This window comes from Sturnus vulgaris, chromosome 3 (assembly GCF_052056855.1).
Source record: "Sturnus vulgaris isolate bStuVul1 chromosome 3, bStuVul1.hap1, whole genome shotgun sequence".
Classification (NCBI taxonomy): Eukaryota; Metazoa; Chordata; class Aves; order Passeriformes; family Sturnidae; genus Sturnus; species Sturnus vulgaris.
In genome coordinates this window covers 46,090,384-46,111,924 of record NC_142245.1, presented here as the reverse complement: position 1 = coordinate 46,111,924, position 21,541 = coordinate 46,090,384, and the positions used below count along the sequence as shown (strand labels likewise).

General features: G+C 40.0%; 1 protein-coding gene across 2 annotated transcripts in view; it reads left to right on the top strand.

The window, feature by feature from the left end:
* The first annotated feature begins 718 nt into the window (after positions 1–718).
* LOC106852240 (guanine nucleotide-binding protein G(I)/G(S)/G(O) subunit gamma-4) overlaps positions 719–21,541 on the top strand; it is a 92,922-nt gene continuing 72,099 nt past the window's right edge. Inside the window, exons 1-5 of one of the 2 annotated variants that reach the window (XM_014874732.2) lie at positions 719–811; positions 13,980–14,064; positions 15,248–15,446; positions 16,330–16,420; positions 18,423–20,502. In XM_014874732.2, the coding sequence (XP_014730218.2) occupies positions 15,255–15,446; positions 16,330–16,420; positions 18,423–20,502 (2,363 nt within the window). In that variant the 5' untranslated portion in view covers positions 719–811; positions 13,980–14,064; positions 15,248–15,254. Of the gene's footprint in view, positions 812–12,487; positions 12,571–13,979; positions 14,065–15,247; positions 15,447–16,329; positions 16,421–18,422; positions 20,503–21,541 lie in introns of those variants that run through there. The other variant, XM_088161528.1, reaches the window with a different exon arrangement.

Sequence of the window (21,541 nt, the reverse complement as noted above, 5' to 3'; positions counted from 1 at the left end):
TTGCTCCCACTTTCATAAAATTACTGAGTGCCCTGGCAATGCAAGGTGAATTCCTGAAGCAGGCAAGAGCAGTGACATGCAGTCAAGGCTCACTATTTATTTATTTGCCTAGGCGAACCTGTTCTGTCAGGGAATTGATCGAACAGCATTCACGGCAACCATTTCTGCTGGGCATTCCAGCCAAGTGCCCGAGCCCAGCTCCGCAGCCGTAAACCTGCTCCAAGGATTTACTGTGAGCAAACAGCACAACAGAGCGCAAACGCTCGGAGCCCTTCGTGAGCCAGCGCAGCACTGCGGGGACAGCGGCTCGCAGCAGCCCGGCAGCGCCAGGCGCCAGCGGACGGATGGCCACGGATACGTGACACGCATGTGAAGGGCATTTTGAATGTTGGCGTTAAGCCGGGCAGGGTGGCGGTGGTGGAGTGAACAGGCTTAGGGGGGCACCTCCCGCCCGCTCGGCCCCCCAGCAGGAGCGGCAGGCCGGCCGGCTGCCCGTGAGGCACTTGCCGGGCGCTGTCGCGGCCCGAGCACAGGAGCAGGGGGAGCCGGCAGCCCCAGACCGGCCGCAGCGCTCGCAGCAGCGCCCTTGGGCCGCCAGCCCGGCCAGCCCGGCGCAGCGACGGCGGCGGCGGCGGGCGCGGGGCGGGCGGGAGGCGCGGGCGGGGCGGGCTCTGTGTTGCCGCGGAGACGGGGGCGGGCGGCGCGGCGGGGCCGGGCAGGAACCTCCCGCCATGGGCTGCTGGGACGCTGTCAGCGGGATAAGAGCGGAGCGGACGGCCGGGCGCGTCGGCCGTGGCGGGGAGAGGAGCGGGTAAGGGCGGGACGGGCACCGCCACGGCGAGGGGCTCTCCTGGCGGCGCGGGGCCGTGGGAGGGCGCTCGGCACGGGCCCTGCCCGCGGGTTTCGGCGGGCCGAGGCCGGGAGCCACGGCGCCGGGGCGGGGTGTCAGCGGCGCTGCTGTCGCCTGGAGATGCCGCTGGAGGCTCGGGGCAGCCCGGCGGCGGCGGCAGGAGTAGGCGGAAGGAGCCGGCGGAGGTGGCGCGGGCGGGGCCCGGTCCGCCCCGGGGCTCCTGGGCAGCGGCGGCCGCCGGCGGCGGGAGGGGCGCCGCGGGCTCGGGCTCGAGTGTTCCCGGGGCCGGCGACGGGCGCTCGGCGGCCCGGAGCGGTCCTGCTGGCGTGAGGCCTCGGCCTTTGCCGAAAGGCGGCGTTTAATACCCGGTGTGTGTGTCCAGGCGGTGCGTGCGGGTACTCCTCCGCCCCCTCCCGTGTTACTGGGATGCTGTGCGGGTCAACGAGCGCTGGAACAGATTGCCCAAAAAGGTTGTGCAGTCTCGCTCACTGGAGATGTTCAAGAACCGTCTGGACTCAATCCTGTGCCCCGTTCTCTAGGATGACCCTGCTTGAGCAGGGAGCTTGGAGCAGGTGCCCCACCGTGGTCCCTTCCAGCCCGAGCCGTTCCGTGTGCGCTGCCGGCCGTGGGCAGCGCCGTGCGAGGTGTTGGCGCAAAGCGCGGGCACAAAGCCTTTGCTGTCAGCGAGGCGTGTGTTGCAGATAAGGACTGAAGAAAAGCAAATGCGGGCCGCTCACGGAAACGCGATAACGCTGGCGGACGTGGAATATGCAAGAGTCGCAGCGTTTCAGTACCTGAGCTGCCCCTTTTCAAAAACGTGCATCAAAGGGAGTGGACAGAGAAGCGATGGGAACTCCTCTACATGTTCTTGGAATGTGGGGAGAATGTTCAAAGATGGTTCTACGAGAGAAAAGCAAAAGTCTAAGAACTGGATATTGCCTGGTACCCCCAGAGGTACTGAAGAGCTACCTTTTACCAATATCTGCAGTGAAGGGAGAAGGCAAGAAAAGCAAGTGCATCATTGGAAGTGAAAATAAAACTTCTTGTATATAAGAGAAAGCAGTGCAGTTGAAGACATTCGGAAAGAAGATCAGATGGCTGAATGTCATGGCCTAGGAGTTGGGAAAGCACTAATGTGGTTATAAATGGGACTGGTTAAAGAAGAAAATCTGAATGGCAGACATTTTTCTTCTTTTATTTCTTCTTGCTTGTAGTGCCATGTGAATCAGTAAGACTTCATTATAAGGATGTACAGGAAACTTGGAGCTAGTGACACAAGCTTGTGTACTGTTGCTGATGAGTGGTGGGACAACTGTTTTAGTCATGTGTATCATAATCTTGTGCTAGGTAGCAGAAAAGAGGTGTCTGGAACATTTAACCTTTTCTGAAGGAAGGATCAGATTTTGCTTGCTTGGACAAGAGACCATGTCTGCATAGAGCTTTTATCATAGTGGAGCTACAGTGTGGTAAGGACTCAGGAAAATATTCGAGTGTCCTTTGTGTCTGTATTGTAGGCTCACAGGCTAGTAGTGCAGAGAAGAAAGCATCCTCTCAGGTGCTTTAGAAGATTTGTGATTTACTGGCTCTGAGTGTTTCTGGTGTATGTTTTGAATTGAATGAATGAAAAATAATACTGTTTTCATATGTTATAGATAAGGAAAAGAAACATCTGTTTCTAGGCTCTTTTAATTTAGTTGATCTTCCTTGTTGTCCTTTGGACAGAGACTCTTGCAAGCTAAAAGCATATCGTTTTCAATACTTCTAAAATCAAAGCTAGTTGCCAAAGGAAGTCAGTGGTCACTTGGTTTATAAGACTATATACAGATTTCTTAAGAGGAGCTTTCTTGATGTCACTCACTTCCTGCCTCCCCTTTTTCCTTGCCCTGTGATTTTTTTTTAATGATACGCAAAGACAGCTTTCCATCAAATATGCTTGATTATAAGAAGTTTTTATGTAAGCTTAATAACCATTTAATTAAGACTCTCCTTTGATGCTTCTTTTGCTTCCTCCTTTCTCATAGTCCCTGGTAGGTTTTTCATGTGTCACCACATCAGTTGTTAGTGCAGCTTAAGATAGTAAGGAAAGAATCTGTGAGTACTTTGAACAATAGTGTAGGATCTGTTGGAAAGTTAGACACTGGATATGTAAACAGTGGAAAAGAGAAACTGCATTCTTAACATGCACCGAAAGTAAGTTGCTGTTTTCATACAGTTCTCTTTGCAGTCGAGGTCAAAGAGCATAAGCAAATACTGTGATTCTATGAACAAGCACTTCAGGAAGCTCAGCTCTATATTTCTATTGTCAGTGATTTCTGTAACAGACCATGGTGCTTCCGTATTAGTATAAAATTGTACACCCTTGCAGCTGGTCATTTAATATTTGCTTCATATTGGCAGAATTTTGCCATTGCCATGGTAGTTTCTTTTCAAATAAGATAATATTGCCTATGGAAGAAATCTGAAGCAAAACTAGTTTTGATACTTGTCTTTTTGGGGCAGGAAGGAGCAGAGGGAATGTAGGGTGAAATGATTTTGTAAGAGGATTCTGCTGCACCCAGAAGTGCTGTCCAGAACATGCCTGCTTGTCCTCTGTGGGGGAATTGCAGTTCTTTGCAGTGAACAACTGTCGCTGACAAGAGTACACTAGTACATGTTTTATTCCTTTTTGAGGAGTTGTCAGGCTCTGTGGACATCCTTAGCTATGAACTGTAGTAGCTGTTGCATGAGATATCACTACATCTTTTTTGCTATATTTGTTGGAAAACTGGATTATATTGTTAGAAAAGGGTTGTAATATGCAATGGAGAGAGGCCTTTGTATAGATATGTCTGGGATTACTTTTTCTCCTGCTTTCTTTTCCGGCTCAGAAATGGTTGTGAGAATATCAGGTACTTCAGAAAATTATTGCTTGCTGAAGGTTCGTGGCCTTTAGATAGTGTCAAGTAGTTGAGCTGGTGTCATTGCAGCTATTGGTTCCTGTGACAGCACTGATTTGAGGATGGTACACCTGGGACAAGATCAGGTAGAAGAGACTTGAGGTTCCTTCTGTTTATGATTGAGACTGGTTTGTCTGAGCTTGCTAAGCTGATTGAGCAGCTTGTTACTGCTGAAGGAGGAAATCTCCCTCCTGCAGCCTTCCCTTCACTGACAGTGAGAACTGCCTGATCCCTCAGTATGGCAATTCAATAACAACTCCAGCTGAAAAAGCTAGTTTTCTAGCCATATCAAGAAGGAGCTGGATGGCTGCAGTGCTGGAGGTAAGAAGAAGATAAGAATTGCTGGAGAAGAACAGAAGCACCTTCTTGCTAGTCATGAGTTGTCAGGTGGGCTATGCTGTCTTGTATAACTCTACCACAGCTGCATTTTGGGAGATGTGGGCTTTTACTGAGGTTCAACAGGGTTTCTGATTCAGCTGTCATGGTCTGTTGAGAAGAACTAATAAAGCAGCATGGTATGCGCTGGATCAGGTTTTCTTTTCCTCTGTTTGGATTCAGGTCTTGCATTTGAACATGGCTCTCAGGGACTTTGAAATTACTGCAAGGTGAAGTCTTACTTCTATACAGAAATGATACTGAAATGTGTGATAGAGAAGGAGAAGGCTATGTGTAATCTTGAGTTTTTCTTGCTGTAAGCTATTAGCTCTTTGACTCGTGCTTGTAGCCTGGGGTCTGATTAAAATCTCTTCTTCTGGGGAGTCAGGGTTTTTTGTACCAATTATTTAAGTAGAAGTGTGAATCTTCTCAGTGTGATTTTTAGGTAACAGTGTTCTGTGAAGATACAGATAAATCTGATGCTGAGTAAGAGAGCAAGATGGGAAAAAACTGTGGAATTCCTTAGCTTATCTATGTTGAAGAAGGGATAGGTGTGTAATAGTGTCATCCATGTAGTGAAGTCCTGGAATAGTGCTGTATCTGGGTGCCTGTACCTTCTGCAACTTCTATTGTGTCTTTGTTTCGGATATTTCTCTGAAGTTCCCCTAGGTTTTTTTTTAGTCACTGTTGCACATTTAATCTTCCTTCATATTCTGTACCTCATGGATTTTGTGATTTTGATGTGTTACAAAGGAGCCAGGGCTTCTATTCTTCTGTCTTCTTTCTCTGTCTTCAGTTTCTTAGTCAGCTTCTCCCCCATAAATAACTCCCTACTGCCTGCTCTTACTGTGGGTGAGGTTTTGCAGTGACCATGCAGTGGGGGGAGCACTGAAAGCGTTGTCTTCTGCGCTGCTGAGCTCGTGTAGCTCCCTGCAGGCATCTGGGACTTGCCCTGTGACACTTGTGTTTGGATGGGGTTGTTGAGCCACGTGGTGCTGAGGCACAGGGGGAATTACTCTCATACTATGGAAGAGCTTTTCTGCACTTCCTGGATAATTTAAAAGGTGGGAAGTGGAAGGCAAATCATGAATAAAGGTTTGTGGAAGATGGTTGGAAGACTCGTGCCTGGCAGACTGTGTCTGTCAGCTGCTTGCTTAACCACTGACGATCTCAGCTAATTCTCATGTTTATGAACTCTTGCTCTCTCTTCCTGCACCCAGAAAGTTGAGCTCCTTGGCTTCAGTTAGAAGTTATCACCATGATCCATGGAAAAGTACAGGAGTATGAAGTACTAACTGTGAGGTGGGAGGAGGGAGTTCCGGATTTTTTTTTCAGTTTTTGACAGTAGATAAAAACCTTTCTGTTTTCCAGAGAAAATTGAAAAGATAAAATATTAGGAAGATTTACTGTCAGGTAATGCCAAATGCAAGGGTTTGTTGGAAGTATTAAAAATGATGTTAATTTCTGTGCAGTTTTATTTCAGCAAACACTTGACATCATCTATTCCTCTCTAGTTATTGTGGAGGCATTTACCGAAGATTTATGTTATTTGGGGGAATAAATGACAAAAAGTATGTTACTAGATCTGTTAACTTCAGTAAGGCTACTGATTTTACAGGCCTTAGTGTATTAATTAAAAGATGGAGAATGAGTAATGGAAACAGCAATCTGAAGGGATGAATAGCTCTCAATGCCTTATTTCTGGAAAAATGTCAATTAGCAAGAAAAATATTAGAGACTTAGGGCAAGAAATGTTCCTGATAGTTTATAATTCTGTTGCAGGATCTGATAAAAATCCAGCAATATAATAATTGTTAGAAGATGTCAAAAATTGACCTCTCTCTGGTTTTGATTCACTAGTTTAAACAGATGCTGAAATAGTCTTAAAATTAACCAAAAAAGTGCTAGTCTTTGTGTTGGAAGGCAAAAGGGTTTAACAATCTTAATTTCCAAGAATTGAGATCAAATGGTCTTACGATTTGCTATAGAGAAAACAAAGCAAAAGCCCTCAAGAGTAAAACTGTGTGCTACATGATTTTTATAATTTTTCTGTGTATTACTTGCATCTTTCAATGATGTGGGGAGATTTGAGTCAGTGAGGAATGTGTAGTTTCATTTTTCATTTGCATGTTTCAATTAAGAAAAGATCAAAGGAAAGCAGAAAACTTCCTTTATGTGTCTGAATATATAAAGGAAATGCTGGGGGGAATGTGGGCGTGTATTTTCCACTCCAGAAGGTACTCCTAATTACTCCAGAATTATTTTTAGAAGCCTAAATTACATCAGTTACAAAGCCAATTGGATTACTGGAGTCCCTCTAAGTCTTTAGCATTTGCAGCAAAAAGTATCATATAATGTTTGCTCACTGAAAATCCTACTTGGCTACATATGTACCTTCATCTGGCATATTTCATGCATTTCAGCAGTGTAAAATCTTTTTGTGTATTCATGAGTAATACACATTTATAACTGGGGACTTCCTAGTTTGGCACTATTTTTTTCTTTGTATTTTGGATGGATTAAAGGTTTTCTCTGGTGATTCAGCATTTGTTAAATATTTGTCTATCTAGTAATAGATACACTGGGAAACAACATATTTTTGGTCATTATTATATGTAGCAAAGTGTAATTATTAATTATAATTTTTCTCTTGGAGTCTGTACTCCTTGACTAATTTGCAGCGCTGTTCAAACTTGAAAAATAAGTTAAAAATCCTAGTTGTTCCTTATTTGCATTCCCATTGGAGAAAAGCTGTGTAAAATGAGGTATAGGGGTCATTTTGCCTGTAGTTAGCTGGAATGTTGACTGGGTCGTCTGGGTCCAGTTCAGTGCAAGAGGGGCATTAGTTTTTAATGCCTCTTTGCTGTAAAGCCTGGAAGAAATACACAATCTGCTTCCCTAACACCACCGAAGCAATTTTCACTTTGTAAAGAAGCTGGCATGCTGAGCTTAACAGGAATAGGAGTATATGTAACTCTCAGATATTTAGTTAACTTGTTAAATTGCCACTTTGAGAAATGTTTACCTGCTGTTTTGTCTGCATCTGACTGCTAATAGCAAATACCAACTTCACAACCAGTTTTGAAGATTCAGAAGTGGAGTTAGACTTCAGTCCTTGAATTACTTTTTCTTTTTTTTTTAAATCTGATCATTGATCTTCCCCTCTTATTTACTTGGTCTTAATGGACGCTTTAGTCACAATGTCAAAACTTCTCTTAAGCACTTGGTAGTTTTAATCCTCTAACTACTAAGCTTTCATTTAGGATAGCCTTTACTCATTTACATCCCTTCAGTAAGAGTACCTCAAGCACTCAAGAGTACTCACATCTTTACTTCTTCTCTTTCTCCAAGTATTAGTACAATCAAAGTGTATAAGATTATAAGTTACAAAAAGTTTTGTATGATCCTCTAGTTCCTGACTTGAGCAGACATTTGTTGTTCAAAATACAAGGTGGTCTGCATACTTGCAGTGTGGCCCCAGCTACAGTCACAGAGGCCACACTGTCTCCAGTACTGTGGGTTCATGTAAGAGCATATCAGGAGCTCTGCCTGGTCGTGCAGGGCTGGTCTCTGTGGGCTCAATACTGGAGAGAGTGGCACTGGACTTCTGACTTACCTGCCATAGTAGCCTGCTGCTTTCCTTCCAATTTGCAGTGTCTGTAGAGGTTAGTCTTGACTTTTAGATTTAGTTCTTACTGTGTAGCCATGACTGTTAAAGCTTGCTTGTAGTCTGTTCTGCAGTTCAAGTATCAAACCTAAAGTATGGAAGAAGGTATTCAGGAGTATTACTTGTATATATTTTAATTTAGGGAAGGACTCGTTAGCCCTCTGAACAGTGTTCTGAACAAGGCTCACTTAGGAGCATTGCCAAATGTTTTACAGATGATCTTCATCTTTCATTTTTCTTTTATAAGAACTTAGTGATCTCTCATAGAGTCTGCCTTGTGGTGGAATATTTGTCAGTTCCTTCCTTTAGTACCATGTGTTTGCAGAGGTGTTGGCCTCTGACACTTTAGAAAGATTCAAAAGAAATCCTGGTCTTCAACTCTGCTAACAAAGCTTGTCGCCAGCATTTTCATGCTATTGGTAGCAGCCTCTTATTCTTTAGTGCTTTTTAGCTGATGTCCATGATAGCAGGTATATTTTTTTTGACGCAGTTAGTACTGCAATGAGTATCTTTGAAGGCCCTCTGCTTTCCCCATACGTCTTGTAAGGAATCCTTACTCTGTCCCTGTATGCAGTGGTCTGAAATATGAAAATTTTAAATGAACTGGAATGGATTTAATTTGGCTAACAACTATGTTGTAGTTAATGACTTAGGATAGTATAAGACCACAATCTTAGCATAAACTTCAGTATGGCATATGTAAATGCTAATGTATGGCTTGAGTGTAGGTGGTTGGTTGAGAGCCTGTCTTTCATTAGTGTTGTACTTTTTATCTTGCTAGATGAATCATCTCGCATTTTTTTCCTTGATTTCAGGCTTGACAAGAATGTATTCACAGGTGTTTCATATTGTTTGATGACTAAATAAGATTCCTCATGAAGCTGAGAGGTTGTCTCAAAGCACTTGTCTAATATGCAGCTACCCTGTGGGATTCTTTGCCATTATTTCTCTCTCAGTGGTATTTCCCCCAGACTCAAAAGAAGGAAACTATTGATACTCTGTTAACTTGTGAAGGAATATTATTCTTCATGCCTCAAGGCAGAACCTGACAACCTGCTGAATTTTAGGAAGAAAAAATGTCCCAAGATGACGCTTTGGAAAATGTCAAACAGAAAAACATGAACTGGGGGGGTTGGAGTGTGTGTATTGTTGTGTGTAAGCAAGAATAATGTGTACATGTTAATCTGAGATACCTCTGAGTAATGGTTCTGTCATTTAGAGCTGGTTTCAGCAATAGTTATGCTAGACAAGAGAAATTCTAGAAACATGTTGGGGAGAGCAGACATAAACATTCACAGGTCAGAATATATCACAGGAAGCTGATTAAATTCTAGCAAACACATTATAGGTTATGTTTTGAAAGAATCCACTGACCAACTTTTGGAAGTGTAGTCTGCAACAGCCTTTGCCCAAAGACATTACCTGTGAATTTGATTTCAAACTGTTAAAAAAACCTGAGGCCTAAAAATCCAAGGGAAATTATAATTTGGGAGTAAGCAAGGGTTTGGCTTTTTCTTTCTTATTTCACTGTGTGGTACACCACAGGTGTGAGTCTTGATCAGAAGGATGACAGCTCTGAAAAGGTTTCTGAGAAGGTGACCTGCCTGCACCTGCCATAATGCCTCTGTAGCTCAAAGTGTCTGTAGCCTTGAGTGTGTTTGCTGACTTGATTTTATAAATATATATATGACAGGTATTTTTGGAAAGCACCTGTTTCTTTTATTTGAACAAACCTGGCTTATTATTTGTCTTATCTCATTTGGTATTTTTCCCTTGGCATTCCTGTTCTACATGAGGAATGGCTAGTTTAGCCATCATCTCAGTGTTCCCTAACCATACACAATATGAAAAGACATATTTTTATTTCTTTAAAGACTTTTTTCAGTAGGCACAGATAACGCCTTTAAATATTTTTTTTCCAGTGTAAATTACAATGCTTGCACATCCACAAGAGGTAGAAATTTTTTAATTCTCAGGTTGTATAAGCACTGAGCTTCACAGATTTAAATTTTTAATACCATAGCAGTAGAACACAAGTAAACAACGTACTTATAGAAGGCTTACAATACTTGGGGAAGCAGGACTCTCAAACTTCAGGTGTTGCAAGACAAGCATTCCCCTCAAGTGAAATGGGAGTTAATACATAAAGTGGCAAAACTAAGATAATGCAGACATAACATGCTTGTGTATACTGAAACATCATTACTCTGATGGTCTCGCCATACTTTTGAGGGTTCATTAAAATAATACTTGTTTTCTGTCTTGTGCACTTGACATACCTCCCTGGCTTGTTAAAGGGACAGTGCATGTGTTTGCATCCAAACATACCAAGCATTTTTGGTTTTCACCTTTTTCTTTGTTCTGGGGGGAGAGGCTCTGAATAACTTGTTCAGAAATAATGTTGGTCTAGTGGATTGCACGTAAGGCTCAAAGCTGGTTACTGAACTCCTTGATGAAATCAAGGACTTGGTCAGAAATAGCACTGTGCCAAAAAAATTGACAGCTACCTGCAGTCTTTTAATAAATTCTTTATGTTAAGAGGTTGGTTTTTCATGTGCAGTGTCATGGTTGGAGCAGCACTGCCTTAATATGTAATAGGTTTTCTACTTCTGTAACCACAAATAGCTAACAAATAATAGCAGAAGACAGAGCAGAAAGTGGTTGAAAATATTAAGCAGGAGGTCTTCTGTGGAGCTGGAGTGTTATCTGGTATGAAAATGAACCAAACTTGAAAGGTCTTGATTTTGCTCTTGTTTGCTCATGTTTTTGACCGAGTAGTTGGATGGTTAGCAAATGTTCACTGTGTTTTGTAAGCTATTCTTTTGGCTGATTGCCCTGCATCAGTAATGCAAAGCATCAAAGTGTCTCAAGCTTTTGGAGATGCTGTGCTTAAACTTCAGGTTCTTGTTTTCTTTCTGTCTGTGTGTTGCTCCTGCTGTGTAACCTATTTTGGCAATGTCAGCTGGGTATTTCTTTCCAGCTTGTGTAAAGTTTTGAATCCTGTCAAAAGAACAGAAAAGGAAGGAGGCTGATTTTGGTGATGCATCTACTTAGAGGCTTTACTTGTATTTTCCCACCGTGCAGATTTCAAGGTAGCACTGTACTTCCCATTTCCTTCCAGGCCACAGTAGATATGTATTTCTCTATAGCATGCTCCCATGCACTTTCTTTTTCTCCCTAGTTTGCACAGAGGATTTCATTCTTAGTCTAATTGTTAGTGAATTTCTTTAACCAGACAATCAAAAATGCTGTCTGCCACTAACAAGCTAAACTTAGTTTCTGCAATAACCATGATAATCTTTGCTACAATAGCAGCAGCCTCTTGTGGAGTGTCTTAGTGTTAATAAGATTCTAATGCTTTTCATTATGTATGTGTCCTCTGCTAACAGAAGCTTGAGCTTAAATTGAAAGTTTAACCCCAGACTAAATCTGATTAAATAATGATTGATATATTAATGCTAAAATCCTTGAAAAGGCAGCAAGCATGCTCTCCAGAGCATAAACTTTAAGTACAGGCAATGAGGCTGGGATAAGTATTTGCTAATTAAAATGAATACTGTATAAAATAAATGTAATGTTTGTTGGCCAGAAATGACTTGTGTATATACTTTATTCAACAGAATGGGTGAAAAGGCTGCAAGTTTTGAACTAGGGTCCAGAAAAAACTTGATTGCACAATGCCTTGTAGAAACTAGGGGTTTTTTTTTTCAAAGCATTAATTTTAATAGCTACTGAAAATGCAACTTCATTGCAGTCTGTACTTATAAGGACTTGCAGCCATGTCATATCTGGTCAATGTTTATGTCTTAGCTGAAACAGAAAACTAGGGAAGGTAAATAAATGAACGACTGCATTTAGCTATATGTTATCTAGTTCTTACTCCTACTGTAGCTGTTGGGCAACAGTTTCTGAAAGTAATAAACTTGTATTATTGGCTATTGACTTAGTACTGTATTTTGTTAAGATGCTGCTATTTACTGGATGTTCCAGGCCTTTCTGGGCAATGCATTGTTGAAAACATAATTAAGGAAAAGGTCCAGTTCACTCTAGTATACAGAGTACTAGTTCTGACTGTGCTTTTGTTGCATTTTCTTCTTTCCACAAATTCTAATTGTTGCGAGAGATAACATCTAATCACTAACACGATGCAAATTTAGTATATTAATAATTCAGTATTCCAGATAGCTAAATTGGTCTTGGTCTTATTTTTGAGTTCCATCCTTTTAAGAACAATATTGATATTTTCTTACAAAGTCCACTTAAGTACAAGACAGTCTTACACTTGAAGATGTTCAGTTGATCGGCAACTTCATAAAAATGGAAAGAAGTTCAGAGAAAATACGATTTTCAGGTGCAAGAAATCGATTTCTACTACGAAGTAAATAGGAAATAACTCCCTTGAGAGGTGATGCAGAAAGAGGCCAGAGGGCAGACATGATACAGGTTGAATTATGAGCATGATGCAAAGATGGGCATGAAAAGGGCAGGAGAATATCAGATTATTCACAGTTAAGTGTTTTTTGTTTTTGTTTTTTTTAAACTTGTGGGTTTTTTCCTTTTACAAATAAATACTATGTAGTAGAGGTGATTTTTATGAAATATGATAGTCATATTCTTCTAGCAAATTAAATAGCTTTTTTTTTTTTTTTTAATAGGAGCTGACTACGTGAAGCCCTGACATGTAGTGTATTTCAGAACTGTAAAACTGTTATTGTCTCATTGGGACTGTGTAAAATGTTCTAGTAAGTTTCTTTCTGCTCTCATACACCTTATTTAGGTTATATTACCAGCTGTTTCCAAAGATATGTTTGTGCTGTCAAGTCTGTTTCAAAATTTCATTGCAGAAAAAGAAATCGGTACAACTCAGAACTAGCTGGCACTTGTCTCAACAAGTCCTAAAAGAAGTGCCCCATTATCCTGCATGATATCTCTTTACAATTTTTTCTGCACTGTAGAATCAGAGCATCTTAATTCCTTACCCATTCTATATTAAATTATTGTATTACGAATATATGCCTAATGTCTTTTTGTGTCAATGGCAACAAAATTTTACTTTATCTTGCTACTGGTAGTGGGAATCCACCCTTTTGATAGAATATGGCAATGTATGTTAAGTCCATGTAACCAGGCAAGCCGTGCAGGAAACCTGGAGGCAGAAGTTTTAGCTGGAAGGACACAAAAACATGACGGACAGCTTATCTCTGTCTATTAGTCTGGTGCAACTGCAAAACTACTAGCTTCTTAAACTATTCTATTTCAATTAATTGTGACTATTAGCTGAATGGGTAAATTAGTTTTTCATGAGGCTGTAGCTGAAACATGTTTCCTAGCAGTTGAAGGGAGGCCAATTATTAGGTGCTTGCCTGGGTAACCTATAGTGTTTGTCTCTTAAGGGCGTCTGTCATGTTATGTTCATGCTCATTATAACTTTAGGCTGAAATATTTATTAACTTGCCATCTGAGAATACTAAACCAATAAATTTAGTGGTTTTCTTTCATTTTTTTCCTGTCCACGTCTGTTTTTGGTTTTTTCCTCACAATTAACTGTGGATGTAATAAATGTCTTCTGAGTGCTTACCTAGGGACCTTTAGTAGTTTAATGTTTTTGAGGCTTTTCTTGGTTACTTCCCTTTACATTTCCAGTGATAAATTTCTAATTGATGATTTTCCCACTGACATTTTCAGTTTTTATTAACTGCATTTTCTGCAGTGCTTAGTGTAATAGAGAATTGGTATTCTGTCAGGACAGACTAGGACAGATTTAAGATGCATTTACGTCAACACCTGACTGCATAATTCAGTTCTCCTTCTATCCCTCACGTGTACCTAGAGCTGCAAGTTCTTCAGATGTTATATGTGCAGGTAGTGATCACTAAAACTTCATACTGTTTCTAGAGGGAAGTATTTAAACTTGTGTACCTGGCTCATTTTTGTGTTTTACAAATGAACGGATTTTATTAGGTTAACTTATCTCATGTATGCTAATTATTTTCTCTGTAATAGAATTTCAGTTGTGCACAATCTTAAGCTAAAAGTGAAAACCAGGGCTTTAAAGCTCAAAAAACCCTCAAGGACTCCTCCGAAATTTCAAATGACTATCATAAAATAACTTAAAATATTAATCATTATATTTTTCTGTTTTTAAAAACAGGTGAACCAAGAGTGCTATTTCCAGAATATATTTGCTTGTTCTTGCAGATCGGAGATAAATGTGTTAAGCTGGCAAAGTGATTCTGGTAAGAACTTTTTTGCTACTTTTGAAGTGAATTTATGTGTATTATGTATGTGTTTGCAGATTTGCTACTAGAAGGAGCTTTCTGTACCATTAGTGCAAACAAACTTGCTTTTACTTCCAAGGTCTTTTTTTTTTACATAGTAATTGCATATTAATCCATCTGTTATATTTAAATGTTACATTGAAAGTAATTCGGCTTTTTTTTGCATATTCTGTGCTTGGAAATGATGAAAATATTTGACTTTTGAAGCTTTTACTTCATCTGTTTATACAGAAATAGACAGAGTTAAATGCACTGTAGCACTCATTAAGTGAGGTTTGTGTGGATTAAATGATCTTGTTTCCATAGCTGCCATCACTGATTATTGTTTTTTGTTTTGCTTTCTTCTCTGATCCTCTTGAGAGTTTTCTACAGCTGAGTCTTGCATTTCATGTCTTGTTTGAGTTAAATGTTTCTCCATGTTCTAGTGCTGAGCATCCAAAGCAAAATTAATTAGTCTGGGAAGCAGAACCAATATTTTTGGTATTTCCTCTTGAACAGTGGCAGCAGAATTGTCTCTTGAATTAAGCACACACTAGTAGTGACTGCTACCCCCTCAGTTGTTCTGTAAGGAAACCACTGTCTGGTTTAGTTGTAAATCTAAAGCATTGTACGTTTGCAACTCTCAAAGTTATTTGAACTCTAATTTTTTCTTTTCCCCTTGAAACCATTTGTATACTGTTGGAATACATAACATATTGTTCAAATAAACTATTAAAGAGTGTTTTCTGTACAATTTTGTCAGTGCTATGTGTTTTTCACTTGTGCCTCTGGTCAAATACCTTTTAGTAGCAGAGAAATATTGAAGCTAGCATAGAGGTTACAAAGAAAAGCTGGAACAATGTCATTAACTTTTATTTATGCAGTGGGAGGGAATGCTCTGTTGGAGGCTTTTACTTGTTAGATTTGTGAAATCAGTGTTTGGGGTCCTGGGCCATTAAGTAAAGTGTCACTGAACTTCTCCAAGTTAGTTCTTTTCTTTCCCTTTTATCCTACATGGGTATATTGGTTTCTCAGTCCAACAGACAGTCTTTTGGAGGGGGTGAGAAACATGGAAGAAATGCTCCCTTCTTTCCTCCAGTCTTTTGTCTATAAGGAATGTGTTTTCTGATGGAGTTAATTTCTGCCTTTCCTCTACTTACAGCTCAGACATGAGCAGTGCCAGTAACTCACTGGCACGGGAATTCTTGACTGATGTCAACAGACTATGCAATGCAGTGGTACAGAGGACAGAAGCTAAGGAAGATGAAGAAGAAGAAACTCATATGGCAGCACTGGGACAATACTTAGTTCAAGGCCGTGGGTTTGTTTTGCTTACCACTCTGAACTCAATAATTGATCAGGTAGTAGCTTTTCTTAAATGATTGTAACTTTTGTATTGGGCTTTGACTGTGTGTATTTGTCTGGCTCACGTTGTTCTTGGTGCTGGTTTTCTTTCCTTTTTCTGGAGAGTGCATGAGTTAATTGGGAAGACTAGAAATTAAAAAATGTATGTTGTAGTTGCATTCTGTCCTTCAGCAGGAGCAGAAAATGGAAAACTAGATAATCATAGACCTGTTTGCCAGCTCATATTTGACTAAAGCACGTGTGAAGCTCAAGTGCAGTAGCTGGGTGGAAAGAGATTTCTGTTGCACGTTCCAGAATCATGTAAAGTGCCAAAATGATTGAGTCACCTTTTTGTGTTTGAAAGTTATTGACCTTTAGGACTGAAACCATTCTGATAGTGCTGCAAAGCAACCCATAAAAGAATTGTGTTAGAATTATTTGCTTTCTCCAGTTCTTCCTGGAAGTTCTAGTATGTAAGTGTTAGAATCCCAGTAGGAGTGGAGATTTTTTAGTGGTTGTTCTGTTGTCTTGATTTTCTTGCTGTTACATTTTTGAAACAAAGTTTCAAACTTGTCTGGGACTTCATGTTGACTTCCTTAAATCGCTAAGTTTTGTGCTTTTGACTTTTCTGGTTTTCTTTTTTGAGTAATTCTTTCTACAAGGGGGATTAGGAGAGCTTTGTATAGAAACAGTTGAAGAGGTGTAATAGATAGCTTGGATGCTTTCTGATTAGCTCTAGCTAATTATTATAGCACTCTTTGTAGTTAGGTTGTTTTTCCAGTGCTTAAAACAGCAGAAAGACATAGGGAACTGAATGCTGAATAACTTGGTAAAATAAAGAAGATTAATCTATTTTTTAAAAGTACAAGATCTTTTGTTTTTATTTTGCTCTGAGCATAGGAGCTGACATGTCGAGAAGAACTTCTGACCCTCCTCCTTTCCCTTCTGCCATTGGTGTGGAAAATCCCTGTCCAGGAAGAAAAAGCAATAGGTATGTTTTATCACTTACAGTATTAAACATGTAAAATAAGGGGGGTTTTTTTTGTGTTTTACTGCAGAGCCTAGGACTAGTAAAGAGTAGCTCATTGTAGTATATATCCTCTAACATGAAATAAAGATGTGGATTCTGCAGAGAATTTAAATTTTAAAAATGCCAAAAAATTACGCAGAGAAGGTAGAGGCTTTTGGTCAGTGTGAAAGGAAATGCTTTTGTTGTTGTCTAAAAACTGAACAAGGAAATGGCAGTGATCTGAGTCAGATTTTTAATTTCGTTTTGGGCTCTTACATTTGTCTGATGCATTCTTTTCCCTTCCAAAGGGTAAAACAAAGAGAATGAAGTAAGTGAAATTACCTGGCTGTTTGAGAGAGTTTAAGGATTCATACCCAAGCTCTTCCAGGCTTTTATTTTTTTTCCCCTATTTGAAACTCCTTCAAATTGAAGGCTTTTGTTAATGTTTGTAGATTTGGAGTCTTTAAAGGGCCAGTTTCATAGAGCTCTTATATAATAAACTTTCCTGCTTGCTCAGTTGCATCATTCTTTCATGCTCCTGTAAGTCTGATGGAATTAAAAAATTGTTTTAGTTATTCTGTGACAGCTTAGTGGCTTTTCCAAGGTTAGTTTAAAAGGCTGTTGTGTAAATAGGTATTAAGATTAAGTTTGTACACTACATAATGCACAGGTTTTTCTTCTACAATTACCTTCTCTTAGTACTGAAAGAGTAAGCCTGATGTATCCAGTTGTGCACTAAGTAGTCGGGTGTTTTCTTGAACTGAAGTAAGTCCCCCCTGTATTAGGCATCTTTTTTCTTTCTGTGCAGGTAATAACCTTTGTTTGGTAAAGTACTTCTGATTAATTTCCTGCCTTCAAAGCAGATGATGTTTCTTCCTTAAGTATCACAACTGTGACTTTTGAAACAGCATGGTACAGTCATGCTTTTACATGGAAGCATCTTTTCTTTCAGCTTAAATATAGCTATGTGTGGGCTTCTGGGGCTTTGTGGGTGTGAGGGCTGTTGTTAACTATGACATTTTTCTAAATACTGAATTTATGGGGTGGAGGATACTTGCAGTTGTTTTATGGTAGCTATTTTACTGCCCAAAGCATCCAGTTAGTTCTGTCACTGCTTGAAAATAACAGTGGAATTAATCCAAAAGCATTCAGAGTTGTTTCTTTGCTTTCTTTTTTGATAGTTTAGTTGGAGTTTACTGATACAAATGAAGGAGTAGTACTTCTCTTTTATTCTTCAAAATGTTCTTGCCCATTGAATCAGATTTAAATTTTATACTGCATACTTGAAAGTTGGGGTTTTTGTCGTGGCTTTTGTAGGAATATTCAGGACCCTAAACATTATTGCTTTCTGTCTCCCTTTTGTCCCTGACTATTTTAAAATCCCCCACTTTTATTTCTGCTGCTTGTATTTGGAATAATTAATGGTGAAGTGAAAAGTCTGAGGTCTGCATACTTGAAGATTTGCACTGATAATAGAGAAACAAATTTGTTCTGTTACCTACTAGTACACTGTCAATGTCCTCATGCATGCTAGGAGGGCTGTGAGCTAACACACCCAGTTCCTATAGCAGCTGAGTTGCAAAAAGTGACAATGGAGCATCAGGTTAAAGACTTCTTTGTCCCTTTACTCTGCTTACCAAAAAGTCATTTCACCTGCCTTTACAACGTATTTTTGAGAATGGTTTTTTGAGAGTAGTTGTGCCAACAAAAAGTTTCAGGAAACCTTTTAGTACACTTTTGTTTAACCATAAATAGAAAATGAAATAATTTGGCTAGGCCTTAAAAACAGCCAGTATGGCCCCTGAACATGAGTTGTTGCTGCCTGTTTTATACTGAAAATGTCTGACACAGGTGCATGCAAAACCATGATCTCTTAAGATACAAATTTGCTATGTATTTTAAATCTGGAAGTACTTAGCTATAAAAATCAGGAAAAATGCTTTACATATTCTAATGTTCCTTTGTTATCTTTCTGTTTCAACAGATTTTAATATACCCTTTACAGTAGACATATGCCTGACCAAAGAGACTAATACAGGTTCCATGAAATCTACTCAGGAAAAACTAAGCTTAGATGGAAGTGCTCATTCATCTCTTCAGACTTCTGCAAAAGTCAGTCTTCGATCTCGAAAAAGCGGCCGTCTGCGCAAAACCACCCACCGCTACTCTGTGCGAGAGGCGAGGAGGTCCCAGCTGTCCACTTCGGATTCCGAAGGCAATTCTGATGAAAAGACTGCTGTGATAACAAAACACAGACGCTCCCAGATACTGCAGCCCTTTTTAACCTCTTCTCTTAGGGACAGCTACCCTGGAGGTAGAAGTGATTGCCGACCTCCTGAAGTGGTGGTACCAGGTTCTAATACCAATGCCCCTAATCTAGAAAGTTCTGGCAAAGTTATTCCAGCACATGAGGTTTTGAATGAGCCAGCTGCAGGAGCTTCTGAGAACAACATGGATAATTCTCCTTTTGACTTATGCCATATCTTACTCTCTCTCCTAGAGAAAGTGTGCAAATTTGATATTACTTTGAATCACAGCTCTGCTCTTTCAGCAAGTGTTGTGCCCACATTGACAGAGTTTTTATCAGGATTTGGAGACTCCTGCAATGTAAGTAGTAACACAGAAAATGAAGTAGTTTCTGCAGGGTGGACAGAAGAACCTGTGGCTCTGATCCAAAGGATGCTCTTTCGAACAGTGCTGCATCTTATGTCTTTAGACATTAGCAATACAGCAACGATGCCTGACAATTTACGAAGAAATTTAACAGACTTACTTAAAGCAGCATTAAAAATCAGAATTTGCTTGGAAAAGCAACCTGGTCCTTTTGCTCCAGGATACAAGAAAACACTACAGCAGCTGGTTCAGGATGACTACATTTTTTCTAGATATCGTCACAGAGCCTTGCTTCTACCTGAGGTTATAGAAGGGGTCTTGCAGATTTTGATCTGCTGCCTACAAAGTGCAGCCTCCAATCCATTGTACTTTAGCCAAGCTATAGATCTGGTTCATGAGTTCATACAACAGCAGGGATTTAAGCTGTTTGAAGTAACGGTGCTTCAAATGGAATGGCTGTGTATGAAGAATGAGAGAGTACCTGGGGAGGCCTCAGAGCATCTGAAAACCCTGATCAACAGCATCATGAAAATAATCAGCACTGTTAAAAAAGTGAAATCAGAACAGCTCCATCAATCAATGTGTACAAGAAAGCGGCACAGACGATGTGAGTACTCTCACTTCATGAATCACCACAGAGATCTCTCTGGGCTCTCTGTATCTGCTTTTAAAAACCAAGCTTCCAAAAACCCTTTTGAAACTGCTGATGGAGAAGTTGATTATCCCGAGAGATGCTGTTGCATTGCTGTTTGTGCACACCAGTGTTTGCACTTGTTGCAGCGAGTTTCTTTGAGCAGTACCTGTGCTGAGATTCTCTCAGGTGTATATAATGTAGGAATATGTTGTTGTATGGACCCAAAGTCTGTGATTGTCCCGTTGCTCCATGCTTCTAAGTTGCCAATATTAAAAAATTTTCAACAGCACATACTGAACATCCTTAACAAATTTATATTGGATCAACTGGGTGGAGCAGAAGTCTCGCCAAAAATTATACAGGCATCATGCAATATATGTACTGTTGACTGTGATCAACTCTCTCAGCTGGAAGATGCCTTGCAGGGCAACTCCAGTGATGCCAGTCCCACCTCTAGTTCCTCTTGCAGAGTTCAGGGAATTCTGCCTAGCACTGGATCTGAAGATATGTTGTTGAGATGGCATGCTTTGGAGGCTTATCAGGACGTCATTTTTGAAGAAGACAAACTACGTGGTGCACAGATCGCAAGCCATATTTGCCACTTAATTCAAAAGGGAAATGTAGTGGTCCAATGGAAGCTGTATAACTGTATCTATAATCCCGTGCTTCAGAGAGGAGTTGAGCTAGCTTGCCATGCTCAACATCAGCTTGGACTAAGTACAGCTGATAAACTCGTGTGCAGTTACCATAGCCAGGATTTGCCTTCTGAAGTGCTTCAGGTTTATTTGCAGATGCTCCCTGTGTTGCTAAAATCCAGGTTGGTTGATTTTCTGTTTATTATTGGAAAATGTGCTAATTAGGTACAGAGCTTTGTATATATGATCAGAATATAAATTTTATTTGGACTCTAGGCAGTGTTTGGCTATTGCAGGTGGTAACAAAATAAATGCTTAAGTAACAGGATACAAGCCTGGATTCATAAACCATTGGAAGTGAGGGCTCTCTACTCATGAGTTATGGTTTTTAACAAGCCAAACTCTGTAGCAAGAAATAAAATCTTTGTTCAGTGTGACCTGTTCTCTGCCTCTTCATTCCTTGTTCTAAAATTAGTCAGGAATGTTAAACAGATTATGTCATTTTTCTGTGGGAATTAGAATACATAGTTTTCTGATCTGTTTCCTTTTTCCTTCTAGAATGGTCACTATAGAGACTACCTTTCAAAAATAAGGGTTGATGTTTACTTTTCCTGAAATAACTGTTTTTTAACTTACAAAATCCTATTAATTTAAACATAGTTTAAGAACAGAAACAAAAAAAAACCCCAAACACAAAAAAGGCACATTCTCCCAAGGTATAAAATAGATACTTTTATTATTAAATTGATTACATAATTGTTTAATAAATATATGGAACTTTTTTCAGAATATGAATGTGTCCTTTTGTCCAGGATTTTTTTTTGATTTCTCTTGGAGTCCTGAAGTGAATTTAGTGGGGTTATCCAAGACAAAGAGTAAACTAGTACTCCAGTTTATGTAAAGGGATTATCTAATACAGTTTTTAACATCTGTCCTAACCTAAACTGTATCAGAAGCTATTAATTTTTGAAAGTGTCCTTAGTGGCAAAGAGGCAAGAGAAGTAAAGCTTAGATTAAGAAAAAACTTTAAAGTGTCCTATTTTTTTCCTGGATTAAAGGTGGAAATAAATAAGTAAATGATCAATTTGATTCTAGAGTAACTTGGTTAGAGTAAATCTGATCCTGTGGGAAGGAGATGGGAGGTGAGTAAGGTGGATATCTACAAGCGAACGTAGTATGTGTACAGCTCCTTACCCTAAATTTTGTATGAACTTAACATAA